Source organism: Heterodontus francisci, chromosome 6 (genome assembly GCF_036365525.1).
Source record: "Heterodontus francisci isolate sHetFra1 chromosome 6, sHetFra1.hap1, whole genome shotgun sequence".
Lineage (NCBI taxonomy): Eukaryota > Metazoa > Chordata > Chondrichthyes > Heterodontiformes > Heterodontidae > Heterodontus > Heterodontus francisci.
In genome coordinates, this window is record NC_090376.1 from 28,493,959 (window position 1) to 28,520,427 (window position 26,469).

General features: G+C 44.3%; 1 protein-coding gene across 1 annotated transcript in view; it reads right to left on the reverse strand.

Annotated features, from left to right (window-relative positions):
* Positions 1 to 25,324, reverse strand: part of LOC137371566 (NACHT and WD repeat domain-containing protein 2-like) — a 45,114-nt gene extending 19,790 nt beyond the window's left edge. Inside the window, exons 1-3 of the mRNA XM_068034404.1 lie at positions 25,219 to 25,324; positions 17,196 to 17,284; positions 11,681 to 11,797 (exon numbers count right to left, since the gene is read on the reverse strand). Coding sequence (XP_067890505.1) covers positions 11,681 to 11,797; positions 17,196 to 17,284; positions 25,219 to 25,324 — 312 coding nt within the window. The remainder of the gene's footprint in view (positions 1 to 11,680; positions 11,798 to 17,195; positions 17,285 to 25,218) is intronic.
* Positions 25,325 to 26,469: the final 1,145 nt, after the last annotated feature.

Below are 26,469 nucleotides of genomic sequence, written 5' to 3' on the forward strand. Positions count from 1 at the left end.
CTACATCCTTTCTGTAATAAGGTGATCAGAACTGAACATAGTACTCAAGTTGTAGCCTAACCAATGAGTTATACAGTTCCAGCATAACCTCCCTACTCTTATATTCTATACCTCAGCTAATAAAGGAAAGGATTCCATATGCCTTCTTAACCACATTATCGATCTGTCCTGCTACCTTCAGGAATCTGTGGACATTCACTCCAAGGTCCCTCACTTCCTCTACACTTCTCAGTATTTTCCCATTAATCGTGTATTCCTTCGCCTTGTTTGACCTCCCCAAATGCATCACCTCACACTTCTCCAAGCTGAATTCCATTTGCCACTTTTCTGCCCATCTGACCAGACCATCAATATGTTTCTGCAGCCTACAGCTATTCTACTCGCTATCTACCACATGGCCAATCTTTGTGTCATCCGCAAACTTCTTGAACATGCCCCCTACATTTATGTCCAAATCGTTAATATGCACCACAATAAGCAGGGGTCCCAGTACTGAGCCCTGCAGAATGCCACTGGAAACGGTCCTCCAGTCGCTAAAACACCCGTCAACAATTACCCTTTGTTTCCTGCCACTGAGCCAATTTTGTATCCACCTTGCTGCATTTCCCTGGATCCCATGGAATTTTATTTTTTTAACCAGTCCCACACCAAGATGTGGGATCTTGTCAAAAGCCTTGCTAAAATCCATGTAGACCACATCAACTGCCCTACTCTCATTTATCTCCCTTGTTACCTCTTCAAAAAATTCGATCAAGTTGGTCAAACATGATCTTGTCTTAACAAATCCATGCTGACTTGATTAACCTGTGCCTTTCTAAGTGACAGTTTATCCTGTCTCTCAGAATGGATTTCAATAATTTGCCCATTACTGAGGTTAGACTGACTGGCCTGTAATTATTCGGTCTATCTTTCGCTCCCTTTTTAAACAGGTACAACCTTAGCAATTCTCCAATCCTCCGGGAACACACCTATATCCAGTGAGGACTGGAAAATGATGATCAGACCCTCTGCTATTTCCTCTCTTGCTTCTTTCAACAGCTTAGGATACATTTCATCTGGCCCTGGTGATTTATCAACTTTTAAGGATGCTAATCTCATTAATACTTCCTCTCTCCCTATGTTTATCACATCTAATACTTCACACTCTTCCTCCTTAGCTACAACATCTGCATTGTCCCCGTCTTTTGTGAAGACAGATGCAAAGTATTCATTAAGAACCATACCAATATCTTTCGCTCCTACACATAGGTTACCTTTTTGGTCTTTTATGAGCCCTACTCTCTCCTTAGTTATCCTCTTACTCTTAACGTATTGATAAAACATCTTTGGGTTCACCTTGATTTTGCTTGCCAATATTCTTTCATGCCCTCCCTTTGCTTTCCTAATTTCCTTTGTGATTTCACCCCTCCATTTTCTATACTCCCCTCGGCTTTCTGTAGTATTGAGTTCTTGGTGTTGGACATAAGCTTTCCTTTTCTGTCTTATCTTACCCTCTAGGCTCCTTGACATCCATGGGGCTGTAGCTTTGGCTACCTCACCCTTTTTCTTTGTGGGAACATGTTTACCCTGAACCCCGTGAATCTCCCCTTTGAATGCCTCCCACTATTCTGACACTGATTTACCTTCAAGTAGCTGTTTCCAGTCCACTTTCGCTAAATCACTCCCAGTTGAGCTCAATTGGGGCAAGGCCAATTTTAAACTTTAACTCCTGTTCTATCTCTGTCCTTTTCCATAATTATGTTAAAACTGACTGAATTATGATCACTACCACCAAAATGCTCCCCCACTGCCACTCCTTACACCTGCCCATCTTCATTTCCTAAAACTAAGTCTAAAACTGCACCCTCTCTTGTTGGACTTGCTACATACTGGCCAAAAAAGTTCTCCTGAATGCACCTCAGGAATTCTGCTCCCTCAATTCCTTTCATACTAAAACTATCCCAGTTAATACTGGGGTAATAAAAATCCTCTACTATTACTGCCCTATTGTTCTTGCACTTCTCAGAGATTTGCCTGCAGATCCGCTCTTCTATCTCCCTCTGACTGTTTGGAGGTCGATAGTACACTCCCAGTAGTGTGATTGCCCTTTTTTGTTCCTTAGCTCAATCCATATGGCCTCATTTGATGAACCTTCCAACATATCATCCCTCCTCACAACTATAATAGTTTCCTTGACCAAAATTGCTGCTCCCTCTCCTTTCTTATCCCCCTACCTATCGTGTCTGAATACCCTGTAACCAGGAACATTGAGTTGCCATTCCTGTCCCTCTTTAAGCCATGTTTCTGTAATAGCTATATCATACTGCCACATGTCTATCTGTGCCCTCAGCTCATCTGCTTTATTTGCTATATTCCTTGCATTGAAATAGATACTCTTGAGCACTGCTAAACTCTTATTTTTTTATTTTCTAACCCTCATTTCCTCTGCCTTGCAGACTCATCCATTAATTTTCCACCTTCCATTTTAATTTCTGATTTTGTCACAGCTGAGTCTACCCTCAGGTTCCCACGCCCCGCCAAACTAGTTTAAACCCTCCCCAACAGCACTAGCAAAATGTCCCGCAAGGAACTCAGTCCCGGCTTTGTTCAGGTGCAACCCATCCAGTCTGTACAGGTCCTATCTCCTCCAAAGCCAGTCCCAATGTCCCAGGAATCTGAAGCCCTCCCTCCTGCACCATCTTTCCAGCCACGCATTCATCTGCCTTATCCTTCTATTTCTATACGCACTTGTGCATGGCAATGGGAGTAATCCGGAGATTACTATTTTTGAAGTCCTGCTTGCTAATTTCTTACCTAGTTCCCTAAATTCTGACTGCAAGACCACATCCCTCTTTCTACCTATGTTGTTTGTTCCGTTGTTGACCACGACTGCTGACTGTTCACCCTCCCCCTTCAGGATGCTCTGCAGTCACTCACTGACATTTTTGACCCTGGCACCAGGGAGAACTCACCATCCTGGATTCACATCTGCAGCCACAGAAACACCTGTCTGTTCCCATGACTATTGAATCACCTATCACTATGGCTCTTCCAGTCTTCCCTGAATCCCCCTGTGCAGCTGAGCCACCCGTGGTGCCATGGACTTGGCTCTGGCTGCACTCCCCAGGTGAAGCATCACTTTCCTCAGTCTTCAGAACTGAATACCTGTTGGAGAGTGTGATGCACTCGGGGGTCTCCTGCACTACCTGCCTGATTCTTTTTGACTGTCTGGCAGTCACCCATTCCCTCCCTCCCTGCATACTCTTAAGCATCTATATGTGATGACCAGATAATCTATAAACATGCTATCCACGTAGTTCTCATCCTCATGAATGCACCGCAGTGTTGCCAGCTGGTGCTCAAGTTCCAAAACCCGGAGCTCAAGCTGCTTCAATTGATGACACTTCTAGCACAAATGGTTCTTCAGGATACGGGAAGCATCCTGGAGCTGCCACATAGCACAGGAGGTGCACTCTTGAGGTTGAAGCAACACTGCCATTCCTTTATTTATTAGTTGACCTTTTGCTACTGCTAAAAAAACCTTACCAATGCTACAACAGCTTAGATATTTAATAATACCTTATTAGTAATGATAAATCCCACTAAAAATCAATACAGTTCACTAGTTAAAATAAACCTTACTCAAACAAAATACCAGTTACTCACTTGTTCCTTATTATACTATTTACACACACATCCTAACAGTACTGTATTAACCCAGCTATTTAGAGTTATTCCCTAATGGCAGTTACTCACTGACCAATCACCTTGCAGCTTTCCTGTGATGTCACTGCTCACTTTGTTTTCAAGCTCTGGCGTGCCTGGACTCCTCTCCACTCCTCTTCCGGAAGGTAAGTGCTCTCGGCCATGATCCTCATGCTCTATTTATCCGCTCCTTGCTCCATGTTCTTCCAGCAGGTCCTCCCCTCTTCGCTGCTCTCCTGGAAGGTAAGTGTTGTCTGTGCAAAACTCCATGCTTACATTTGTGGGAAAAGGCTAGCTTAGCCCAGTGACAGAACTGTGAACATGTATTTCCATATGTCTACAATTCCACCATCAGGATAAGGGAGCCAGTTTAACAATGTCAATGTGGAGAGTCAGCACTGGACTCTCTCATGACCTGACAACGGAGGACCTTTTGCTTTCTGTTTAGAAGAACAATCTTCACTCCTTTCTACCATGGGATGATATAATGTTTCTGCCAAGCTTCATCTGAACACAGAAGAACCCTGTAATTGTTTTCATCATAAATTTCTGGTGCAAAATGCTAATCACCTATCATTTGTCTAGTAATTACACTATCCCTTTAACCCATATCTAATAGCAGGTAATGGAATAAAACTGCCCCATAGCTCTAACGTACTGAATCTATCTGTAACAGTTCCAGGTGTCAGCCATGGCTCAGTTCATAGCATTCTCACCTCTGCGTCAGACAATTGTGGGTTCAAGTCCCATTCCAGGACTTGAGAACAAAAATCAAGGTTGACATTCCAATGCAGTTCTGAGGGAGTGCTGCACTGTCAGAGGTGCTGTCTTTTGGATGAGACTTTAAACCAAAGCCCTCTCAGGTGGGCATAAAAGATGCCATGGGACTATTTCAAAGAAGAGCAGGGGAGTTATCCTTGGTGTCATATTAATCCCTCAATCAACATCGCAAAAACAGATTATCTGGTCATCATCATATTGCTGTTTATGGGAGTTTGCTGTGTGCAAATTAGCTGCCACATTACAAAACTGACTTCACTTCAAAAGTACTTCATTGCCTTTAGAGTGCTTTGAGATTTCCAGTGGTCGTGAAAGGCACAGTCTTTTTTCTGTGTAAAGCCTCCACAAACAATTCTGTTTGTTAAGAAGCTCCAAGCAGCATACTTACCTTCTGGGAGCAGAGCGAAGCGGACCAGAGTGGACCTGTGGGGAGATCGCTGAGTGCTGAGCCTATAAATTGACCCCAAGGATCGAGGCCCAGTCTCTTACCTTCCGGGAGCGGAGCTCTTCTCGCGGGCCGGAGTTTTGAAAAAAAAAGTCAACAGTGACGTCAGAGGAGAGCTGCAAGGTGATTGGTTGGTGAGTAGCAGCTGTTCGAATATCTTTAAAAAAAGGGGAAAGTTGTTCTTTGTTGGAAAAAAAACCTCTGGTGATAAGGTGAGTACGACTAAAGTGTTTTAGTTTTAAGGACTTTAGATTGGACTGGGTAGAACAGGGCCCCTAAAGAACAAAGAACAGTACGGCACAGGAACAGGCCATTCGGCCCTCCAAGCCTGCGCTGATCTTGATGCCTGCCTAAACTAAAACCTTCTGCACTTCCGGGGTCCGTATCCCTCTTTTCCCCTCCTATTCATGTATTTGTCAAGATGCCTCTTAAACGTCGCTATCGTATCTGCTTCCACCACCTCCCCTGGCAGCAAGTTCCAGGCACTCACCACCCTCTGTGTAAACAACGTGTGTCGCACATCCCCTCTAAACCTTGCCCCTCGCACCTTAAACCTATGTCCCCTAGTAACTGACTCTTACACCCTGGGAAAAAGCTTCTGACTATCCACTCTGTCCATGCCGCTCATAACTTTGTAAACCTCTATCATGTCGCCCCTCCACCTCCGTCGTTCCAATGAAAACAATCCGAGTTTTTCCAACCTCTCCTCATAGCTAATGCCCTCCAGACCAGGCAACATCTTGGTAAACCTCTTCTGTACCCTCTCCAAAGCCTCCACGTCCTTCTGGTAGTGTGGCGACCAGAATTGCACGCAATATTCCAAGTGTGGCCTAACTAGGGTTCTGGACAGCTGCAGCATGACTTGCCAATTTTTATACTCAATGCCCCAACCGAAGAAGGCAAGCATGCCATATGCCTTTTTGACTACCTTATCCACCTGCGTTGCCACTTTCAGTGACCTGTGGACCTGTACGCCCAGATCTCTCAGCCTGTCAATACTCCTAAGGGTTCTGCCATTTACTGTATACCTCCCACCTGCATTAGACCTTCCAAAATGCATTACCTCACATTTGTCCGGATTAAACTCCATCTGCCATTTCTCCGCCCAAGTCTCCAATAATAGCGTAATTAGTATTTTTTAATTAAGGGAGTAACTAATTAACCTAAGGGTAAGTCATGGCAGGAGAGCTCAGCCCCGTGATGTGCTCCTCATGCGCTATGTGGGAAATCAGGGACGCTTCCAGTGCCCCTGGTGACCATGTGTGCAGGAAGTGTATCCAGCTGCAGCTACTGGCTACCCGCATTATGGAGCTGCGGGTGGATTCACTGTGGAGCATCCGCGATGCTGAGCATGTTTAGTGAGGTGGTCACACCGCAGGTAATGGCTGCACAGGCAGAAAAGAGATGGGTGAGCACCAGATGGAGTAGTAGGCACAGGCAGGTAGTGCAGGAGTCCCCTGTGGCCATCTCCCTCAGATGTACTGCTTTGGATACTGTTGGGGGTGGGGGGGGGGGTGGGGGGTGGTGGGGATGATCTCCCAGGGGAAAGCAGCAACAGCCAAGTTCGTGGCACCACGCAGGGCTCTGCTGAAAAGCAGGGGAGGAAAAGGGTTGGAAGAGCTATAGTGATAGGGGATGCTATCGTAAGGGGTGCAGATAGGCATTTCTGTGGCCACAAACAAGACTCCAGGATGGTATGTTGCCTCCCTGGTGCTAAGGTCAAGGATGTCTCGGAGTGGTTACAGGACATTCTGACAGGGGAGGGTGAGCAGCCAGAGGTCGTGGTCCATATTGGTACTAATGACATAGGCAGAAAGAAAGATGAGGTCCTGCAAAGTGAATATAGGGAGTTAGGCAGAAGGTTAAAAAGCAGGACCTCTAGGGTTGTAATCTCAGAATTACTCCCTGTGCCACGTGCTAGTGAGGGTAGGAATAGGAGGATGAGGCAAATGAATGTGTGATTAAAGAGCTGGTGTAGGCGGGAGGGCTTCAGCTACTTGGGTCATTGGGATCTCTTCTGGTGCAGAGGTGACCTGTACAAGAAGGACGGCTTGCATCTAAACTGGAGGGGAGGTTTAGTACTACTTGGGAGGGATTAAACTAGTCTTGCAGGGGGGTGGGACCCAAAGTAGTAGTCTCTCCGATGAGATAGTTGAGGCAAATGTAGAGGTTAAAGCAAGCAAGTCCAGTAGGCAGGCTGGGCAGGGGCAGGACAGGGAGCGTGGAAGATCTGGTAGGTTAAACTGCATTTACTTTAATGCAAGAAGCCTTACAGGTAAGGCAGATGAACTCAGATCATGGATCGGTACATGGGATTGTGATATTATAGCTATTACGGAAACGTGGTTGAGGGATGGGCAGGACTGGCAGCTCAATGTTCCGGGGTACCCATCCTTCTGGCGTGACAGAGGTGGAGGTAAGAGAGGAGGGAGAGTTGCACTATTGATTAGGGAGGACATCACGGCAGTACTTAGAGAGGATATCCCGGGGGGAATGTCCAGCGAGGCCATATGGGTAGAACCTAGAAATAAGAAAGGGATGATCACTTTGATGAGATTATACTGTAGGCCCCCCCAGTAGTCAGAGGGAAGTGGAGGAGCATATATGTAGAGAAATCACAGATAGGTGTAGGAATTATAGGGTTATAATAGTAGGTGATTTTAACTTCCCTAATATTGACTGGGACTGCCTTAGTGCAAAAGGATCAGATGGGGAAGAATTTGTTAAATGTGTCCAGGATAGTTTTCTGAAGCAGCATGTGGATGGCCCTACTAGAGAAGGGGCTACACTCGACCTCCTCTTAGGAAATGAGGATGGGCAGGTGGTTGATGGGTCAGTGGGGGAGCACTTTGGGACCAATGACCATAACTCTATTAGCTTCAAGATAGTTATGGAAAAGGAAAGGTGGGTCCTCAGGTTGAAGTCCTAAATTGGGGGGTAGGGTAATTTCGATGGCATCAGACAGGAACTCTCAAAAGTTGAATGGGAGAGGCTGTTTACAGGTAAAGGGACGTCTGGCAAGTGGGAGGCTTTTAAAAGTGAGCTAGGAAGAGTTCAGGGCTGGAATGTTCCTGTTAGATGGAAGGGCAAGGCTGGCAAGTTTAGGGAACCTTGGTTGATTAGGAATATTGAGGGTCTGGTCAGGACAAAGAAGGAGGCATATGTCAGGTATAGGCAGCTGGGATTGAGCGAGTCCCTCGAGAAGTATAGGGGATGTAGGACTACACTTAGGAAGGAAATTAGGAGGGTGAAAAGGGGCCATGAGATTTCCCTGGCAGATAAGACAAAGGAGAATCCTAAAAGATTCTATATGTAGATTAAGAGTAAAAGGGGAGCTAGGGAGAGAGTAGGTCCCCTTAAGGATCACTGTGGCAATCACGTGTGGAGCCATGGGAAATGGGCGAGGTCTTAAATGAATATTTCTCGTCCATATTTACCGTGGAGAAGGTCATGGAAGCTAGTGAGTTCAAGGAGGGAACAGCGATATCCTGGAGCTTTTCAACATTGCAAAGGAGGTTTTGAAGCACATTAAGGTGGATAAATCCCCAGGGCCTGACCAGGTGTATCCTAGGATGCTATGGGAAGCAAGGCAGGAGATTGCTGGGGTCCCGGCAGAGATTTTGTATCATCATTAGCCACGGGTGAGGTACTGGAAGACTGGAGGATAGCTAATGTTGTGCCTTTATTTAAGGGCAGCAGGGATAAGCCAGGGAACTACAGGCCGGTGAGCCTTACATCAGTGGTGGGAAAGTTATTGGAAGGGATTCTGAGAGACAGGATTTATATGCATCTGGAAAGGCATGGTCTGATTAGGGATAGTCAGCATGACTTTGTGTGTGGGAAATCATGTCTCATGAATTTGATTGAGTTTTTCGAGGAGGTGACCAAGAGGATTGACGAGGGCGGGGTGTTGGATGTTGTCTACATGGACTTTAGCAAGGCCTTTGACATGGTTCCGCATGGTAGGCTGGTCCAGAAGGTTCAAACACATGGGATCCAGGGTGAGCTAGCACATTGGATACAAAATTGGCTTGGTGATAGGAGGCAGAGAGTGGTAGTGGAGGGTTGTTTTTCAGATTGGAGGCCGGTGACCAGTGGTGTGCCGAAGGGATCGGTGCTGGGCCCTCTGTTGTTTGTCATATATATTAATGACTTGGATGTGAATGTAAGGGACATGATTAGTAAGTTTGCAGATGACACCAAAATTGGTGGTATAGAGGACAGTGAAGAAGGTTGTCTAAGGTTACAACAGGATATCGATCAACTGGGAAAGTGGGCAAGGGAGTGGAAAATGGAATTTAACGCAGACAAATGTGAAGTGATGCATTTTGGGAAGTTAAACCAGGGCAGGACATATACAGTGAATGGCAGGGCCCCGGGGAGTGTTGTTGAGCAGAGACACCTTGGGGTGCAAGTACATAGTTCCCTAAAAATGGCAACAAAGGTAGACAGGGTGGTGAAGAAGGCGTGTGGTATGCTTGCCTTCATCAGCCAAGGCATTGAGTACAAGAGTTGGGACGTCACATTACAGTTGTACATAACGTTGGTTAGGCCGCATTTGGAGTACTGTGTGCAGTTCTGGTCGTTGCATTACAGCAAAGATGTGATTAAGCTAGAGAGGGTGCAGAAAAGATTCACAAGGATGTTGCCTGGTTTGGAGGGCTTGAGTTATAAAGAGAGATTGGATAGGCTGGATCTGTTTTCCCTGGAGCGAAGGAGGCGGAGAGGGAACATGATAGAGGTATATAAAATTATGAGGGGCATAGATAGGGTAGATAGCCAGAGTCTGTTTCCCATGGTAGGGGTGACTAAAACTAGAGGGCATAGATTTAAGGTGAGAGGGAGGTTTAAAGGGGATCAAAGGGGTAAATTTTTCACACAAAGAATAGTGGGTATCTGGAATGAGCTGCCTGAGGAGGTGGTGGAGGCAGGAACAGTAGCAACATTTAAGAGGCATCTGGACAGGTTCTTGAATGAGCAAGGCATAGAGGGATATGGAATTAATGCAGGCAGGTGGGATTAGTATAGATAGGCATTATGGTCGGCATGGACATGGTGTGCCAAAGGGCCTGTTTCTATGCTGTACGACTCTATGACTCTATAGGAACACAGGAGCAGGCCTCGAGCCTTCTCCGCTATCCAACTACATCAGGGCTGATCTTCTACCTTAACCTGATTTTCCAGCATTATCCTCATATCCCTTGATGCCTTTAATATCTAGAAATCTATCAATCTGTCTTGAATGTACTCAATGATTGAGCCTCCACAGTCCTCTGGGGTGGAGAATTCCAAAGATTCATCACCCTCTGAGTGAAGAAATTTCTCCTCATCTCAGTCCTAAATAGCCTATCTCCTATTCTGAGACTGGCCCCTGGTTCTAGATGCCCCCAGTCAGGGTAAATCAGCCTTCCTGCATCTAACCTGTCAAACCCTGTAAGAATTTTGTATGTTTCATTGAGATCACCTCTCATTCTTCTGAACTCTAGAGAATACAGGCCCAGCCTCCTCAGTCTCTCCTCATAGGACAATCCCGCCATCCCAGGAATTAGTCTGGTGAACCTCCGTTGCACTCCCTCTATGGCAGGTTTAACCTTCCTTAGGTAAGGAGACCAAAACTGTACACAATACTCCAGATGGGAGTCTCACCAAGGCTTTATAGAATTGCAGACTTCTTTACTCCTGTACTCAAATCCCCTTGCAACAAAGGCCAACACACCATTTGCCTTCCTAATTCCTTGCCGCGCCTGCATGTTAGCTTTCTATGACTTATGTACAAGGCCACCCAAGTCCTTTTGGCCATCAACACTTCCCAACCTCTCACCGTTTAAGAAATATTCTGCATTTCTGTTTTTCCAACCAAAGTGGATAACTTCACATTTTTCCACATTATATTCCATCTGCCATGTTCTTGCCCACTCACCGAGCCTGTCTAAATCCCTTGAAGCCTCTTTGCATCCTCCTCATAACTCCCACTCCCACCTAATTTTGTCTCATCTGCAAACTTGGAAATATTACATTTGGTTCCCACATCCAAATCTTTGATATAGATTGTGAATAGCTGGGGCCCAAGCACAGATTCATGCGGTACCCCACTAGTCACAGCCTTCCCACCTGAGAATGACCCATTTATTCCGACTCTGTTTTCTGTTCATTAACCAGTTCTGAAAACATGCCAGTATATTCCCCCCAATCCCATGTGCTCTAATTTTGTTTACTAACCAGATACTTCAAATGGAATCACAGTATTTGGTTAATTCCATGCAACTGACAGAGGGAGACCCCTTTGGCAGCAACCCCAAATCAGGCCTTCCCATACACCTGCACTTTAACCAGTATTCGTGGGTGAATCAGATGTCTTAACAAGTGTCCCTGCTACAGCCCATTTCCCTCCAGGATTTTGCCACCAATGTTTGTGCACTACCAAATTGGGGCATTTTCAACTCTGCCTCTGACAACAACACTATTTCAACATCCAAGCAACATGGTGCCATTACAGGCAAAAGAAATATTGCTGCTGGCCAGGTGAATGGCTGTGCTCCCACCCACCACAGGTATCTTACTGCCAGCAATGACCAAGCTCATGCATATCCTGCAATATAAAAATGGCAGTTACAACAGTGGGTGCAGCAGACAGTATTGAAACAAATTTATAAATAGAAAAATGCAACTTTAACAATTCACTTCCACTGTCAGGCTGCACAACCACTGTCTGATTTTTATTTTTTTGCATCTGTTTCACATGCAATAAGTACCCGCATTCCGACAACTCACCACAAAACATGGCCCAGCAGAAAACTTTAAACAGTCATCCAACAGCTTCATCCGGAGCTTCCGGACATCAGAATCATGGACATCATCGGGCTCCACTCCCACATAAGCATCGATTGCCTGTGAATTTGACACACAGTGAAATACAGGCTTATCAATTGCCTTATCAATTTGCTGTCAGCCATACACAATGAGACCCAAGAACACCTCCCTGGAAAGTAGGCACTGTGCAACCACTTAGCACAGACATGGCAAATCTGCTTCTTTTAAATTCCAACATTTTCACCTTCCTTAAGGCACCAAATCAGTCAGGGAGTGGGTCCAAAGATATCAGCAGTTCCTTTCTACACAACCAAGTGGCCATTCTTCATGTGGAAACCTTGACAGCAAGTCCTGGGTATTAACAGGGGCAGGTTATGTAGGCTGGGAGTGGGGAGGTTGGGAATTTGGACAGGAAACCTGAAAGTCTGGCTTTCCTCACACACTGTGGAGTTTTAACGTCACAGTGCACGGCGTTTGTCAATGACAGGTTCCCTGCCTGGACGTCAGCCTGACTGACTGGAATGCTCCACTTCAAGCCTAAGGCGGCCAGTGTGATCCACAACTCTAGTCTGACTGTTGTGGGGGAGCTTGGGGAGGGGCCTCGGGGGGAAGCACTTCTGTTCTCCTCTTGGCCCCCTGTGGAACCTGCAAAATAGGTTAAATCAGTCAAACCAGCCTCATTAAAATATTTAAATTGCAAACCCAACCGCACCACCTCCCCCCCCCCCCCCCCGCCCCGCCCTGGAAGCGGATTGGCTGTCCAACCCTTGTACCGCCATTAAACCTGGAAGTGGGCAGAATGTAATTGGATTTCAGATTTTTTAAATTGTAACATCTGACCCGATCCAAACCCATCATTTTTGGGGGTTAAAATTCACCCCTAAGCGTCAATTCTATTGTAGGGTATATCATCATCAAGACTGATCTTATCCTCATCAGACATACACATAGTTATGGATGTCCTGAAGTTTATAGAGCATGAAGGCTGGCCAGGAGTTCATGGGAATAGTTGAATCTGGAGGTGATAGAGGCACGGATGAGAGTTGCAGCAACACATGGGCTGAGGCAGGGAATGAAGCAGCCGATGATGGCAATATTTGTGATGGTGAGGATATGGATTTGGGGTTGGATAAGGTGAGGATAGAATCAATGCCAAAGTTATTGAGTTTGCAGGGCCTGAAGACTGTGACTTTGGTCATCCAAAGTTTAACAGACAACATTGTGGCTCATCTGCAACTGAATGTCAAACAAGCAATCTCACAGAACAGGCAGTGAAGGGGTCAAGAGAGGTAGAGAGCTGGGTGTTGTCGGTGTACATGTGGAAGCTGCTCCTATGTTTTTGGATGATTGGTCAAGGGGTTGCACATAGATAAGGAAGAGGATGGGGGAAGTGGTAGGGAGGGACGGGGGGAAGAATTGATCCTTGGGGGACTACAGAGATAATAGTGCAGGGGCGATTCCTGGATATGCTCTATGATTGGTTGGTAAGGGTGGAACTCCACAAGGACGGTCTCAATAAGCTGGACAATGGAGGAGAGGCTTTGAAGGAGGATAGTGTGGAGTGTGCTTGAAGATAAATTAGGAGAAATGCCAGGAGTTCTTTACTGCAGTGTCATAGATTTGAGTTTGGGAAATTCTAGGAAGGTTTATATCATAGAGAGGTTCATGCTAAGGAGAGTGGATTAAGAAAGTGAGCGGGGGGTAATTAAAGGTGCACAAGCAATGGAAGGCAATAGAGTTTAGGTTGTATTATTCAGTCCTTGGAGTATAAAACAGGGAAAAGGGCTTTGCTTGTCCATGCTTGAAATATTGCTTCTAGTTTTAGTCCAGCACATAGTAAAGGATAGCGAGGCTCTGGGAAAGTTGCAGAGGAGGATCAGGATGAGTTACAGCAATATACTTTAGAGAAACACTGATTACAGGAGTTGTGAATTGAGAATGATGAAGGGATTGGATTGAATCTATTTGGATAGGTTACTTGAAATGAGTAGGGATGATAGGACGAGGGGGCTTGCATATAAAGTCCGTAGAATAAACTTAGATGCCAGTAAATATTTTTACCTACAAAGTCACAGGCTTCTGGAAGAAACTACAAAAGCATGCAATAGGTCTAGATTTGCTACAGTCCTTTATATGGGAATATAACAAGTTCTCGATAGAAGACGATATGAGTTATAAGGCATAGTTATCTGTGATTATGGGGAATAATCCCCAGCACATTGCCTTCGTGAGATTTAAAAACAAAATTGTCTCTCCTCAAAGACTGCATGGTTAGGGGTGAGTCTACGGGGTATAGAGTCGTACAGCGTAGAAACAGGCCCTTCGGCCCACCTCGTCCATGCCGACACTAACGCCTATCTATACTAAAATAAAAGCAAAATACTGCGGATGCTGGAAATCTGAAACAAAAACAAGAAATGCTGGATTCACTCAGCAGGTCTGGCAGCATCTGTGGAAAGAGAAGCAGAGTTAACGTTTCGGGTCACTGACCCGAAACGTTAACTCTGCTTCTCTTTCCACAGATGCTGCCAGACCTGCTGAGTGAATCCAGCATTTCTTGTTTTTGTTCCTATCTATACTAATCCCACCTGCCTGCATTAATTCCATATCCCTCTGTGCCTTGCTCATTCAAGTACCTGTCCAGATGCCTCTTAAATGTTGCTACTGTTCCTACCTCCACCACCTCCTCTGGCAGCTCATTCCAGGTACCCACTATTCTTTGTGTGAAAGATTTACCCCTTTGATCCTCTTTAAACCTCCTCCCTCTCACCTTAAATCAATGCCCTCTAGTTTTAGTCACCCCTACCATGGGAAACAGACTCTGGTTATCTACCCTATCTATGCCCCTCATAATTTTATATACCTCTATCATGTTCCCTCTCAGCCTCCTTCGCTCCAGGGAAAACAGACCCAGCCTATCCAATCTCTCTTTATAACTCAAGCCCTCCAAACCAGGCAACATCCTTGTGGATCTTTTCTGCACCCTCTCTAGCTTAATTACAACTTCCCTGTAGTGCGGTGACCAGAACTGCACACAGTACTCCAAATGCGGCCTAACCAACGTTATGTACAACTGTAATGTGACGTCCCAACTCTTGTACTCAATGCCTTGGCTGATGAAGGCAAGCATGCCATACGCCTTCTTCACCACCCTGTCTACCTTTGTTGCCACTTTCAGGGAACTATGTACTTGCACCCCAAGGTCTCTCTACTCAAGAACACTCCCCAGGGCCCTGCCATTCACTGTATATGTCCTGCCCTGGTTTAACTTCCCAAAATGCATCACTTCACACTTGTCTGCATTAAATTCCATTTTCCACTCCCTTGCCCACTTTCCCAGTTGATCTATATCCTGTTGTAACCTTAGACAACCTTCTTCACTGTCCACTATACCACCAATTTTGGTGTCATCTGCAAACTTACTAATCATGCCCCTTACATTCACATCCAAGTCATTAATATATATTACAAACAGAAGGCCCAGCACCGATCCCTGCGGCACACCACTGGTCACCGGCCTCCAATCTGAAAAACAACTCTCCACTACCACCCTTTGCCTCCTATCACCAAGCCAATTTTGTATCCAATTTGCCAGCTCACCCTGGATCCCATGTGTTCGAAACGTCTGGACCAGCCTACCATGCGGGACCTTGTCAAAGGCCTTGCTAAAGTCCATGTAGACAACATCCAACACCCCGCCCTCGTCAATCCTCTTGGTCACCTCCTCGAAAAACTCAATCAAATTCGTGAGACATGATTTCCCAAGCACAAAGCCATGCTGACTATCCCTAATCAGACCATGCCTTTCCAGATGCATATAAATCCTGTCTCTCAGAATCCCTTCCAATAACTTTCCCACCACTGATGTAAGGCTCACCGGCCTGTAGTTCCCTGGCTTATCCCTGCTGCCCTTCTTAAATAAAGGCACAACATTAGCTATCCTCCAGTCTTCTGGTACCTCACCCGTGGTTAATAATGATACAAAAATCTCTGCCAGGGCCCCAGCAATCTCCTCCCTTGCTTCCCATAGCATCCTAGGATACATCTGGTCAGGCCCTGGGGATTTATCCACCTTAATGTGCTTCAATACCTCCAACATCTCCTCCTTTGTAATGTTGATATGCTCCAGGATATCGGTGTTCCCTCCCTTGAACTCACTAGCTTCCATGACCTTCTCCACAGTAAATATGGACGAGAAATATTCATTTAAGACCTCGCCCATTTCCTGTGGCTCCACACATAGATTGCCACACTGATCCTTAAGGGGACCTACTCTCTCCCTAGCTACCCTTTTACTCTTAATCTACTTATAGAATCTTTTAGGATTCTCCTTTATCTTATCTGCCAGGGAAATCTCATGGCCCCTTTTTGCCCTCCTAATTTCCTTCTTAAGTGTAGTCCTGTGTGTGTGTGTTGAACTATGTCTGGATGGTGCAGGGGTGATGGTCTTTTCACATTTGCTTTGTTTGTTTGTATATGGTCAGCAGGTCACATGGTTTCTTGCAAAAGGCAGTGACTTTGTGCTCCTTTAAAGTACATTCCTCTAACTCATCCTCAGGAGCAGGAACTCAGGACCAAGAATCCTGGCAGCTTTCACGTTTCCCCAGACATGGGTCATTTGAGACTAGTTGTCCTTCCCAGCGGATTTTCCAATAATAGCACTCCTCTAAATGAACACTGTTAATGTAGTCGAACCTGATGATCCATCAGACAAACATGCTAGAAAATCTCACCGCTCGAATGCCTCATTTCTACTGAAGACTATATTCTGGAGCAAAGCTGACAAAGACCCAACCAGACACACACAAACTGGTAAAAGGTGTACCCCTCTTTCACTTGAGCCTCTGTTTAAACAGGACGGTGCGGTTCAATACCATCTGTTTCTGCATCTACGTATTCTGCGACAACAAAGGAAGCTTCCTGCTTATCCTGTTAATGATCAATTAGTTCATCTAGCGGGGCTAAAGTGTGGCGATTCGAAGAGATTTAGCAGTTGGCAGGAAAAAAGACAGTAGCGCAAGGGGAGAGCCAACTGCGAAACAGCCCTGACAATCAATTTTATCTGCAGCACCTGTCTGTGCTGGAGCGCTGCTCCACAAACCACTGCCCACCTGCAGGCGCTTACCCATTGTCTCCCGAGCCAAGGAGGCCAAAGAAGAAAGAAGTTCATCTTTAATTCATCATTGTGTAACTTCCAACAAACCACTTAGTGCATGTAGGCCAGCTATCCTGACCAATGTTGATCACTCAATCAATATCACTAAAAATATTATCTGCTTGTTTACTTCATTGCTGGTTTTGGAAGCTTGTTGTGCACAAACTGGCTGCTGTGTTTCCTACATTACAACAATGACTACACTTCAAAAGTACTTCATTGGCTGTAAAGCGCTTTGGGATGTCCTGAGGTTGTGAAAGGTGCTATATAAATGCAAGTCTTGCCGCCTTCTTCCTTTCTTAAGTAGCTTTTGATTGTTACCTGGAACTCCAGCCCATGCTTGTGTCTGCAGTATTCTCGCAGTTTCGGATAAACATTCTCCCTCAACGCCTTTCTCTCAGCTTCTGTATCTGAAAAACAATAGATTAAATAAAACATGAACAAAATATGTGTGGTTGGCAGCATCAGTGATGTTTACAAGGGAAAATTATTTATGAAATGCAGCAATACCAGAATAATAAAGCATGCAACTGATGATAACATAAAGTTATCAAGATGAGAAAGAATAAAACAGGAAATAAACTAGGATTGACCCTATTTTAAAAGAAAAGAAAATAAAACCAAGAGGAATGAAATATGGGGCATTCCGTGACAGCTCACTGAATAAACAAACTGCGTAGTGTGGCACTGACCAGAGGGAAGGCAAGAGATGGAAACAACCATCCCTGCTTCTGAGCATGAATCATAGACTCCTGTTAGAGTGTGCAGGTGTGTGGATGTAATGGGAAAACAGAATCAGACTCAGTCTTATTTCCCCCACAATATAAAGCCCCCCCCCCCCTCCAAGATGCTCACTTTCTCGGTTCACCTATGGAGAGATTGGGGAGGTAGTTTGTGACAGCATGAGTCAGCACCATTGGAGGAGAGAGAATGGGATAAGAAAACACAGCAAGGTGTGTGAAAGCATCAAACAAAACAGACTAGACGTCAACAAAGAAGACACAATTGTTATGTTACATTAGAACATAAGAAATAGGAGGAGTAGGCCATTCGGCCCCTCAAGCCTGCCCCGCCATTCAATAAGATCATGGTTGATCTGCCCCAGGCCTCAACTCCTCTTCCATGCCAGCTCCTCATAGCACTCAACGCCTCGATATTTCAAAAATCTATCTACCTCCTCTTTAAATACTTTCAGTGATCTAGCCTCCACAACTCTCTGGGGTAGAAAATTCCAGACATTCACTACCCTCTGAGAGAAGAAATTCCTTCGCATCTGAGTGTCCCCTTATTCTGTAACTATGTCCCCTAGTTCGAGATTCCCCCACTAGTGGAAACATCTCAACATCTACCCTGTCAAGCCCCCTCAGAATCTTGTACGTTTCAATAAGATCACCCCTCATTCTTCTAAACTCTAATGAATAAAGGCCTAACCCGTTTAGCCGTTCTTGATAAGTTAACCCCTTCATCCCAGGAATCAGCCTAGTGAATCGCTTTTGAACTGCCTCCAATGCCAGTGTATCCTTTCTTAAATATGGGAAGTCCTCGAGGTGGCCAACATCCCCAGCATATACACCCTACTGAGCCAGCGTCGCTTGAGATGGCTTGGCCATGTGAGCCGCATGGAAGATGACAGGATCCCCAAGGTCACATTGCACAACGAGCTCGTCACTGGTATCAGATCCACCGGCCGTCCATGTCTCCGCTTTAAAGCCGTCTGCAAACGCGACATGAAGTCCTGTGACATTGATCACAAGTCGTGGGAGTCAGTTGCCAGTGATCGCCAGAGCTGGCGAACAGCCATAAAGGTGGGGCTAAAGTGTGGCGAGTCAAAGAGACTTAGCATTTGGCAGGAAAAAAAGACAAAGGCGCAAGGGGAGAGCCAACTGTGTAACAGCCCCGACAACCAATTTTATCTGCAGCACCTGTAGAAGAGTCTGTCACTCTAGAATTGGCCTTTATAGCCACTCCAGGCGCTGCTCCACAAACCACTGACCACCTCTAGGGACTTACCCATTGTCTCTCAAGACAAGGAGGCCAAAGAAGAAGAAGAAATAATATGGGGACCAAAACTGGACATAGTACTCCAGATGCAGCCTCACCAACGCCCTGTACAGTTGTAACAAGACCTCCCTAGTTTTAAACTCCAACCCCCTAGCAGTAAAAGCCAAAATTCCATTTGCCTTAATTACTTGCTGCACCTGCATGCTAACTTTTTATGTTTCATGAACAAGAACACCCAGATCCCTCTGTGCTGCACTTTTTTTGGAGTCTCTCTCCATTTAAATAATAGGCTGCCTTTTGATTCTTCCTACCAAAGTGCATGACCTCACACTTTCCTACATTAAACTCCATCTGCCAAGATTTTGCCCACTCACTCAACCTATCTATATCCCCTCGCAGATTCCTTATGTCCTCATCACAACATGCACTCCCACCTATTTTTGTGTTGTCAGCAAATTTGGATATATTACACTCTGCCTCCTCCTCCAAGTCATTAATATGGATAGTAAATAATTCAGGCCCTAGGAAAGATCCTTGTGGCACTCCACTAGTTACGTCTTTCCAACCTGAAAAAGACCCATTAATCCCGACTCTGTCTCCGTGAGTTAATGAATCTTTAATCCATGCTAATACATTACCCCCAATACTGTGAGCTCCTATATTGTACAATAATCTTTTATGTGGCACCTTATCGAATGCCTTCTGGAAATCTAAATACACTACATCTAGCGGTTCTCCATTATCAACTCTGCTTGTTATATCCTCAAAGAACTCGGCAAATTTTTCAAACATGATTTCCCTGTCACAAAACCATGTTGACTCTGATTGATTGCGTTAAACTTTTCTAACTGTCCTGTTATTTCTTCCTTAACAATGGACTGTAGCATTTTCCCAACGACCGATGTTAGGCTGACTGGCCTATAGTTTCCTGCTTTTTGTCTCCCTCCCTTCTTGAACAGGGGGGTCACATTAGCAGTTTTCCAATCCCCTGGGACCCTCCCAGAATCCAGTGAGTTCTGGAATATTTTGACCAATGCCTCCACTATCTCTGCAGCCACTTCCTTTAAAACCCTTGGATTTAGGCCATCAGGTCCTGGCAACTTGTTTGCCTTTAGTCCCATTAGTTTGTCAAATACTTTGTCCCTCGTGATAGAGGCTGTTACAAGATCTTTCTTCCCATTAGCTCCTTGCTTATCTGATATCTGTGGGATGTTTATAGTGTCCTCCACCGTGAAGACTGATGCAAAATATTGGTTTAAATTATCTGCCATTTCCCTGTTCCCGTTATCAATTCTCCAGTCGCATCCTCCAAGGTTCCCACACTTACTTTAGCTACTCTCTTTTTATATACCCGTAGAAGCTCTTGCTATTTGTTTTTATATTTCTTGCCAATTTACTTTCATAATCAATTTTCTCCCTCTTTATTAGCTTTTTAGTCATCCTAAAAAAATTCCCAATCCTCTGTCCTACCACTAGTTTTCGCCACTTTGTGTGCCTTAGTTTTTGATTGGATACTCTCCTTGACCACCTTTGTTAACCACAGGTGGTTCATCCTTCTCATCGAGTCCTTTTTGACCAGGATAAATTTTTGCTGAGCGTTATGAAATATCTGCTTAAATGTCTGCCACTGCTCATCCACTAACCTTCCCCTTGGTATATCTTCCCAGCCTGCTTTAGACAACTCTTTCTTCGTACCTCTGTAATTGCCCTTGTTTAAGTTGAGGACACTGGTTTGAGACCCCCGTTGCTTGCCCTCAACCGAATTTGAAATTCTACCATGTTGTGAACGCTATCCCCAGAGGATCTTTAACTACAATAACTCTTATTAATTCTACCTCATTACACATTACTAGATCTAAAATAGCCTGTTCCTGGGTAGGTTCTGCAACATATTGCTCTAAGTAACAATTCCTGATGCACTCTACAAATTCATCTTCCATGTTACCTCTGTCAATCTGATTTGTCCAGTCAATATGCAGATTAAAATCACCCATGACAATTGTAACACCCTTCTTACATGCCTCCATTATTTCCTGATTTATACTTTGTCCTACAGTGAGGCAACTCTTTGGGGACCTATAGACAACTCCCACCTGTGACTTCTTCCCCTTGCTATTCCTTATTTCCACCCAAACTGATTGCACATCATGATCTATTGCACCTATATCACTAATCACCACTGCACTGATAGCTTCCTTTATTAACAAAGCTACCCCACCTCCTTTTCCTTTTTGCCTATTTTACAGGAATGTCGAATACCCTTGAATATTGAGTTCCCAGTCTTGGTCACCCTGCAACCACATCTCTGTCATAGCTATCAAGTCATATTCATTTATTTCTATTTTTGCCGTCAACTCATCTATCTTGTTACAAATGCTGCGTTCATTCAGATAAAGAGCCTTAAGCTTTGACTTTTTACCATTATTACTCATTCTGGTTCTAATTTCTGCTGCACTCTTTTGCTTATATTTTCTGTCTCTTTGTCATACTTTGATTACCGTTCACCTCTTCACTACCCTGCACCTCTGCTCTCTCGTTTCTTTTTGATTTTTAAAACTTCCCTTCAATTTATCATCCAATATCTTATCAAAGCCTTTATTCTGGTGCAGATGATATGAAATAGGTTACAGCACTAAATACCATACACAGGATTGTTAATTTGTGGCACCGGATACTTCTCATGCCCAGTGCAAAAAAGCTACATCCATAAGTAAGTAGCCTACTTGACCCTGTTTTCACCAACCTACCTGTTGCAGAAACTGGGCGGGATCTTCGGAAAGGTTGAGGTCAGGTCAGCCACCTGATGCATTGTGGCCTGTGGGCAATCTTTCCAGAGGCAGGTGAGCAATGGAAGAGGCTGGCAGCGGTGGGTAGCCAATAATTACCAATTATGAGGATAATTGGGGGTTGGGGAGGACTCCGTTGGGATCTTCCAGGGGGTGGGACGACCTCCTGTTGAGCGCTGAGCCTGGCAGCAGGCCGGGTAGCCATCAGAGCCGGAGATGCCATGCCCCACTAATGGGGACACAGGCAGGAAAGGCTGCCATTTTGAGGCACCTTCGCACTCTCCTTGCTGCCTGAGCAGCGCTCACCTCTCCTAGTGGGGCTACCAGAGGCAGCCTCTTAATTGGCCGCCTCTGGGAAGATCCTGCAGGGAGATGGGACTTAGACAACTGGAAACGGGATCCACATTTGTCCCTGAAGGAAGAATATTTTGAAAGGCAGTAAGACTCCACCCACTATGTCCACTATAGACATTTATATACAGTAATGGTTATGTACTGTATAATATAAAAAATGAAACTATTAAAATGTTCCTGATCTTGTTGAGATGTTTGAAGGAGGAGGCTCAACAAAGATACTGAGAGAGTTTGAGAGGGCAAGGGCAAAGTGGCTGAACAAATATAAAATAGTTAAACAAAATAAGGTGCAAGTGTAATGAGAAAAGTCAAGTTCATCTTAAAAAGCTTAACTTATGCCCACATTTAAAAACATTATGCTTGATGCCTCGGTTTGCACGCAGGTTGGTGAACCTACAGGCACCAAGATTGGACTGTTGTACCAGAGAGGACTTACACCTGCGATTCCTTACGAGCTCCTTTTACCAGCATCAGGGAAAGCCACTGTGCAAGGAGAGGAACATCTCCCAGTTAATCTAGTCATACTTGCACCATTCCCTAGCAATGAGTTAACATAGCGCAGGTCACCAGCAGATTGTTATTACAGTGCAATAATTAACACAACAATTCGACAGGAGAAATATTGAGTATAATGCATTAAATCTATGAAAAATACCTTTATTTCCAGTCAAATCCCCATTTCACCTGCATTTACTTTAAATTGTTATCTGCATTTTCAACTAACCAAAGCCAGACAGTTCAGATTGATTATTTCAATAGAACAATATAAACTTAATCATCTTTATCCTCACGTTGTAAGATTTGTAGTTTGATAAAACCTTGTTAATTTACTTACAACAGTTTGGATTCTAGCAAAACCAGTTAACCCAAGAAATTTACACGTGAAAACCTTGCCTTTCATTCAATATCCCTGTCCCACCCTGTACACCTGGCAACTATTTATCCCTCAACTAACATCACAAATAGGTTAGCTGGTCACTATCACATTGCTTTCATCCAAAACTCTGCTGCCCGTGTCTTAACTCGCACCAAGTCCCACTCCCCTATCACCCCGTGCTCGCTGACCTAGACTGGCCTCCGTGACCTCACTCCCTCCCTATCTTTGTAATTTCCTCCAGCCCCGAGATATCTGTGCTCATCTAATTCTGGTATCTTGAGCATCCCTGCTTTTAATCGCTCCACCATTTGTGGCCATGTCTTCAATTGCCTCGGCCCCGAGCTCTGGAATTCCCTCCCTACACATCTCTGCCTCGCTTTTCTCCTTTAGGACACTCCTTAAAACCAACCTCTTTTGTGATGGAATGTAGGTATAATAAGCTTAGTTAAGTAGAATTTGGGAATAGTTGGTGTATTTTAGAATTAAAGGATGAATAAATGGTCAGTTTTCAGAGCTCACTGACATTCCCCTTTAAGAAATTAGAGTTAAATATTTTAAGGTCCCTTTTAGAATAGAATTTCTGTTGCCAGGGAATTAGAAGATAAACACACACATTGAAATATCCTGTATGACCCAAGTAAGAGGTAGCAATAAACTTAATTAGTTTATGGGGTTGTTGATGCAGACAAATCAGCTCTGGAGGTTGCATGAAGGTACCATAAAAAAAGGCAATGGTAGAAAATGGATTCACAGGAACAAGAGGTCAAATAAACACAATTATAAACATTTTGACCAGATAAAGGCTTACAACTTCAGAAAACATGGGGTTTCCAGTAAAACATTAAGTAGAACTGGAACACAGGAAGGTCACAGTGGTGCAGTGGTTAGCACCGCAGCCTCACAGCTCTAGGGACCCGGGTTCAATTCTGGGTACTGCCTGTGCGGCGTTTGCAAGTTCTCCCTGCGTTTGCGTGGGTTTTCTCCGGGTGCTCCGGTTTCCTCCCATATGCCAAAGACTTGCAGGCTGATAGGTAAATTGGCCATTATAAATTGCCCCTAGTATAGGTAGATGGTAGGGAAATATAGGAATATGGGATTAATGTAGGATTAGTATAAATGGGTGGTTAATGGTTGGCACAGACTCGGTGGGCCGAAGGGCCTGTTTCAGTGCTGTATCTCTAAATAAAAAAAAAATAAAATAAAAATGCTGGAAGTCAGATGACACCTTAGAAATAGTATAAAAATGAAAGGTTTTGAAAGCAAAGTTTAGGGGTGTTGTATCCTCAAACAACACTTCTCATCCCATGCCTTGCCCTGAGGATTTAAGGTAAAAGTTTACTTTAAATTCTGATGAATATTCTGGATATTCTCAGATAATTTTGCTGTAACATTAGCAAGGTTTTGGATTCTATGTTAGAAATCAGCATGTGTGTTACATCTCTCAGTAATATTTGATATTGTGATATACTTATCCATTTAAGAAGTTTATTACTTGTTAAATTCTTTAATAGCTCTATAAAAAGTTAATAACTCATCTCATGTAGTATTCTGTGTCCAACTACAAGAACTCCCTCTCTGTGGAGAGCTATATATTGAAAAGAGATTTCCAGACCCTTAATATATCTGGGATATTTATGATTTAGTCATAATATTAAAATAGGCTATCTGAAAGATGATAATATTCTCTGTTGGTTTTCTTTCTTTGAGGGAAAGCTAGTACAATTCTTAGAATTAGTCTGGTTTGAACATAATTAAAGGAGATTCATAGGGATGTGCTCCTAATTTGGTTTAGATCCTATAAGGGGTTAAAGTCATAAATTACTTCATTTTGACCAAGCTTATGGCCAGCTAACCTAATATCTCATGGGGCTTGGTGTTATATTTTATTTTATAATGCTCCTGTGAAGCGCCTTGGGAAGTTTTATTAAGTTAAAGGTGCTTTTTAAATATAAGTTGTTGTTGCTTTTGGCGGATCCTTGCTGTGCACAAACTATCTGCATTATAAAAGTACCCTCTAAAAGCACTTCATCGGCTGGAAATCCTCCGGGATGTTCGGAGGTCGTGAAAGGCGCTATATAAATGCAAACTCTTTTTCTTTTGGCAGTCACCTGCTGGTGATATCCTCAATGTAGTCAGTCAGGTGCAGAATTGAAATTAAACCGGGTACAACAACTCTGAAGGCAAGTTAAAACTGCAAACCTGTCTAAAAGAATGAAAAGCTTTTTGGAGTCAACAAATGTATAATCGCAAGACTGACCCTGTTCAACTTTTTAAAAAAACCCCAAGACCAGTGATTTTTAAGAGAAAAATACCCCACATTATTTACCTTCTGGGTTGCAGCAGATAAATATCTGTACACATCTGGATGCCTGAGTTGCCGAGATGGGAGAGAAATGAGCGGCCAGGCTATCTTTGTGGACAAGACGATCCATTAAATATCTGGACAGGAATTAATTCCACGAGATCCGCCCAAATCAATTGGTTGAAGGAATCTCAGCACCCCCCTCGCTCTTTAACCGCGTCCCTTTAAAACAATTTCACAACAGTTGCAAAAAGTTTGCAATTATCAGCTACAGATTTTTATTTATTTTTCCCCTGGTAAAAGCTGGCGCTACTTCCGCAGGGATTTGGGATCATCCCGTTGGGATCATACTGCCCCCTGTGGCAACTGACAAGGAAACTGAATGGCAACATTCACAGCAGATGGACGTTCCTGAACATTGAGCTGCACAGGGAAACAGCAACAAATGCTGATACCACCTGAAGGCCAAGAGAGAGAGAGCAAAGGAAAGATCCCAGGTTTTCCAGACTTTAGTTGTTCAGAAAATATTTATTATATGTTGTTAATTCCTACATGACAGCAGTGACTACACTTCAAACTACTTCATTGGCTCTAAAGCTCGTGAAAGGCGCTATATAAATGCATTTTTTTCTTTTGTCACGCACCAAGGCAACTACCTTCTCGCTCAAAAAAGGTTGATGTCGGTTGCTTTGCACCCGCCTCAGCTTTAATGTTTAATTATAATTTAAACTGAAGTAAGAATTAGCACAGAAATTGTGGGACCTCCTGTGATCCCAAGGAAGAGACTTCAAGCGTGTTGGTACTCGAGGACTGCGCGATCATTCCCCACAGGACAACTGGACCAGCAGCTCCATGAGTTCCTAATGGTTGGCCAATGCTGGCAGAAGCCTAGGAGCAGGGCCGTGCCGTGCCATAAATAATAGGAGAGAGGGGAAAGGAAATATAAAGTTAATTCTGTAAATCTGGTAACCATTGAAGCAGTAAATCCTATAAACAGGAGAGCTCCTGTTATTTCAAAATCAAGGAATTGTAAGAAGGATGCGGTTCCACACAATGCAAGACTTTTAGAAAGTTGGATTGAATGGGGGAAAATACACAAGGAAGAGGGAGAGACACAGAGAGAGAGAGAGAGAATTCTATATCCTCATTTAAGAGCAACAATTAGTGGTAGGGATTGTACAGTAAGATGAAAGTGCAGTTGTTTTGACTGGTTGACAACTCACATTTCACACCTATACCAAGTTGAATAACTTCAAAAACCACACTGCCTTGTGT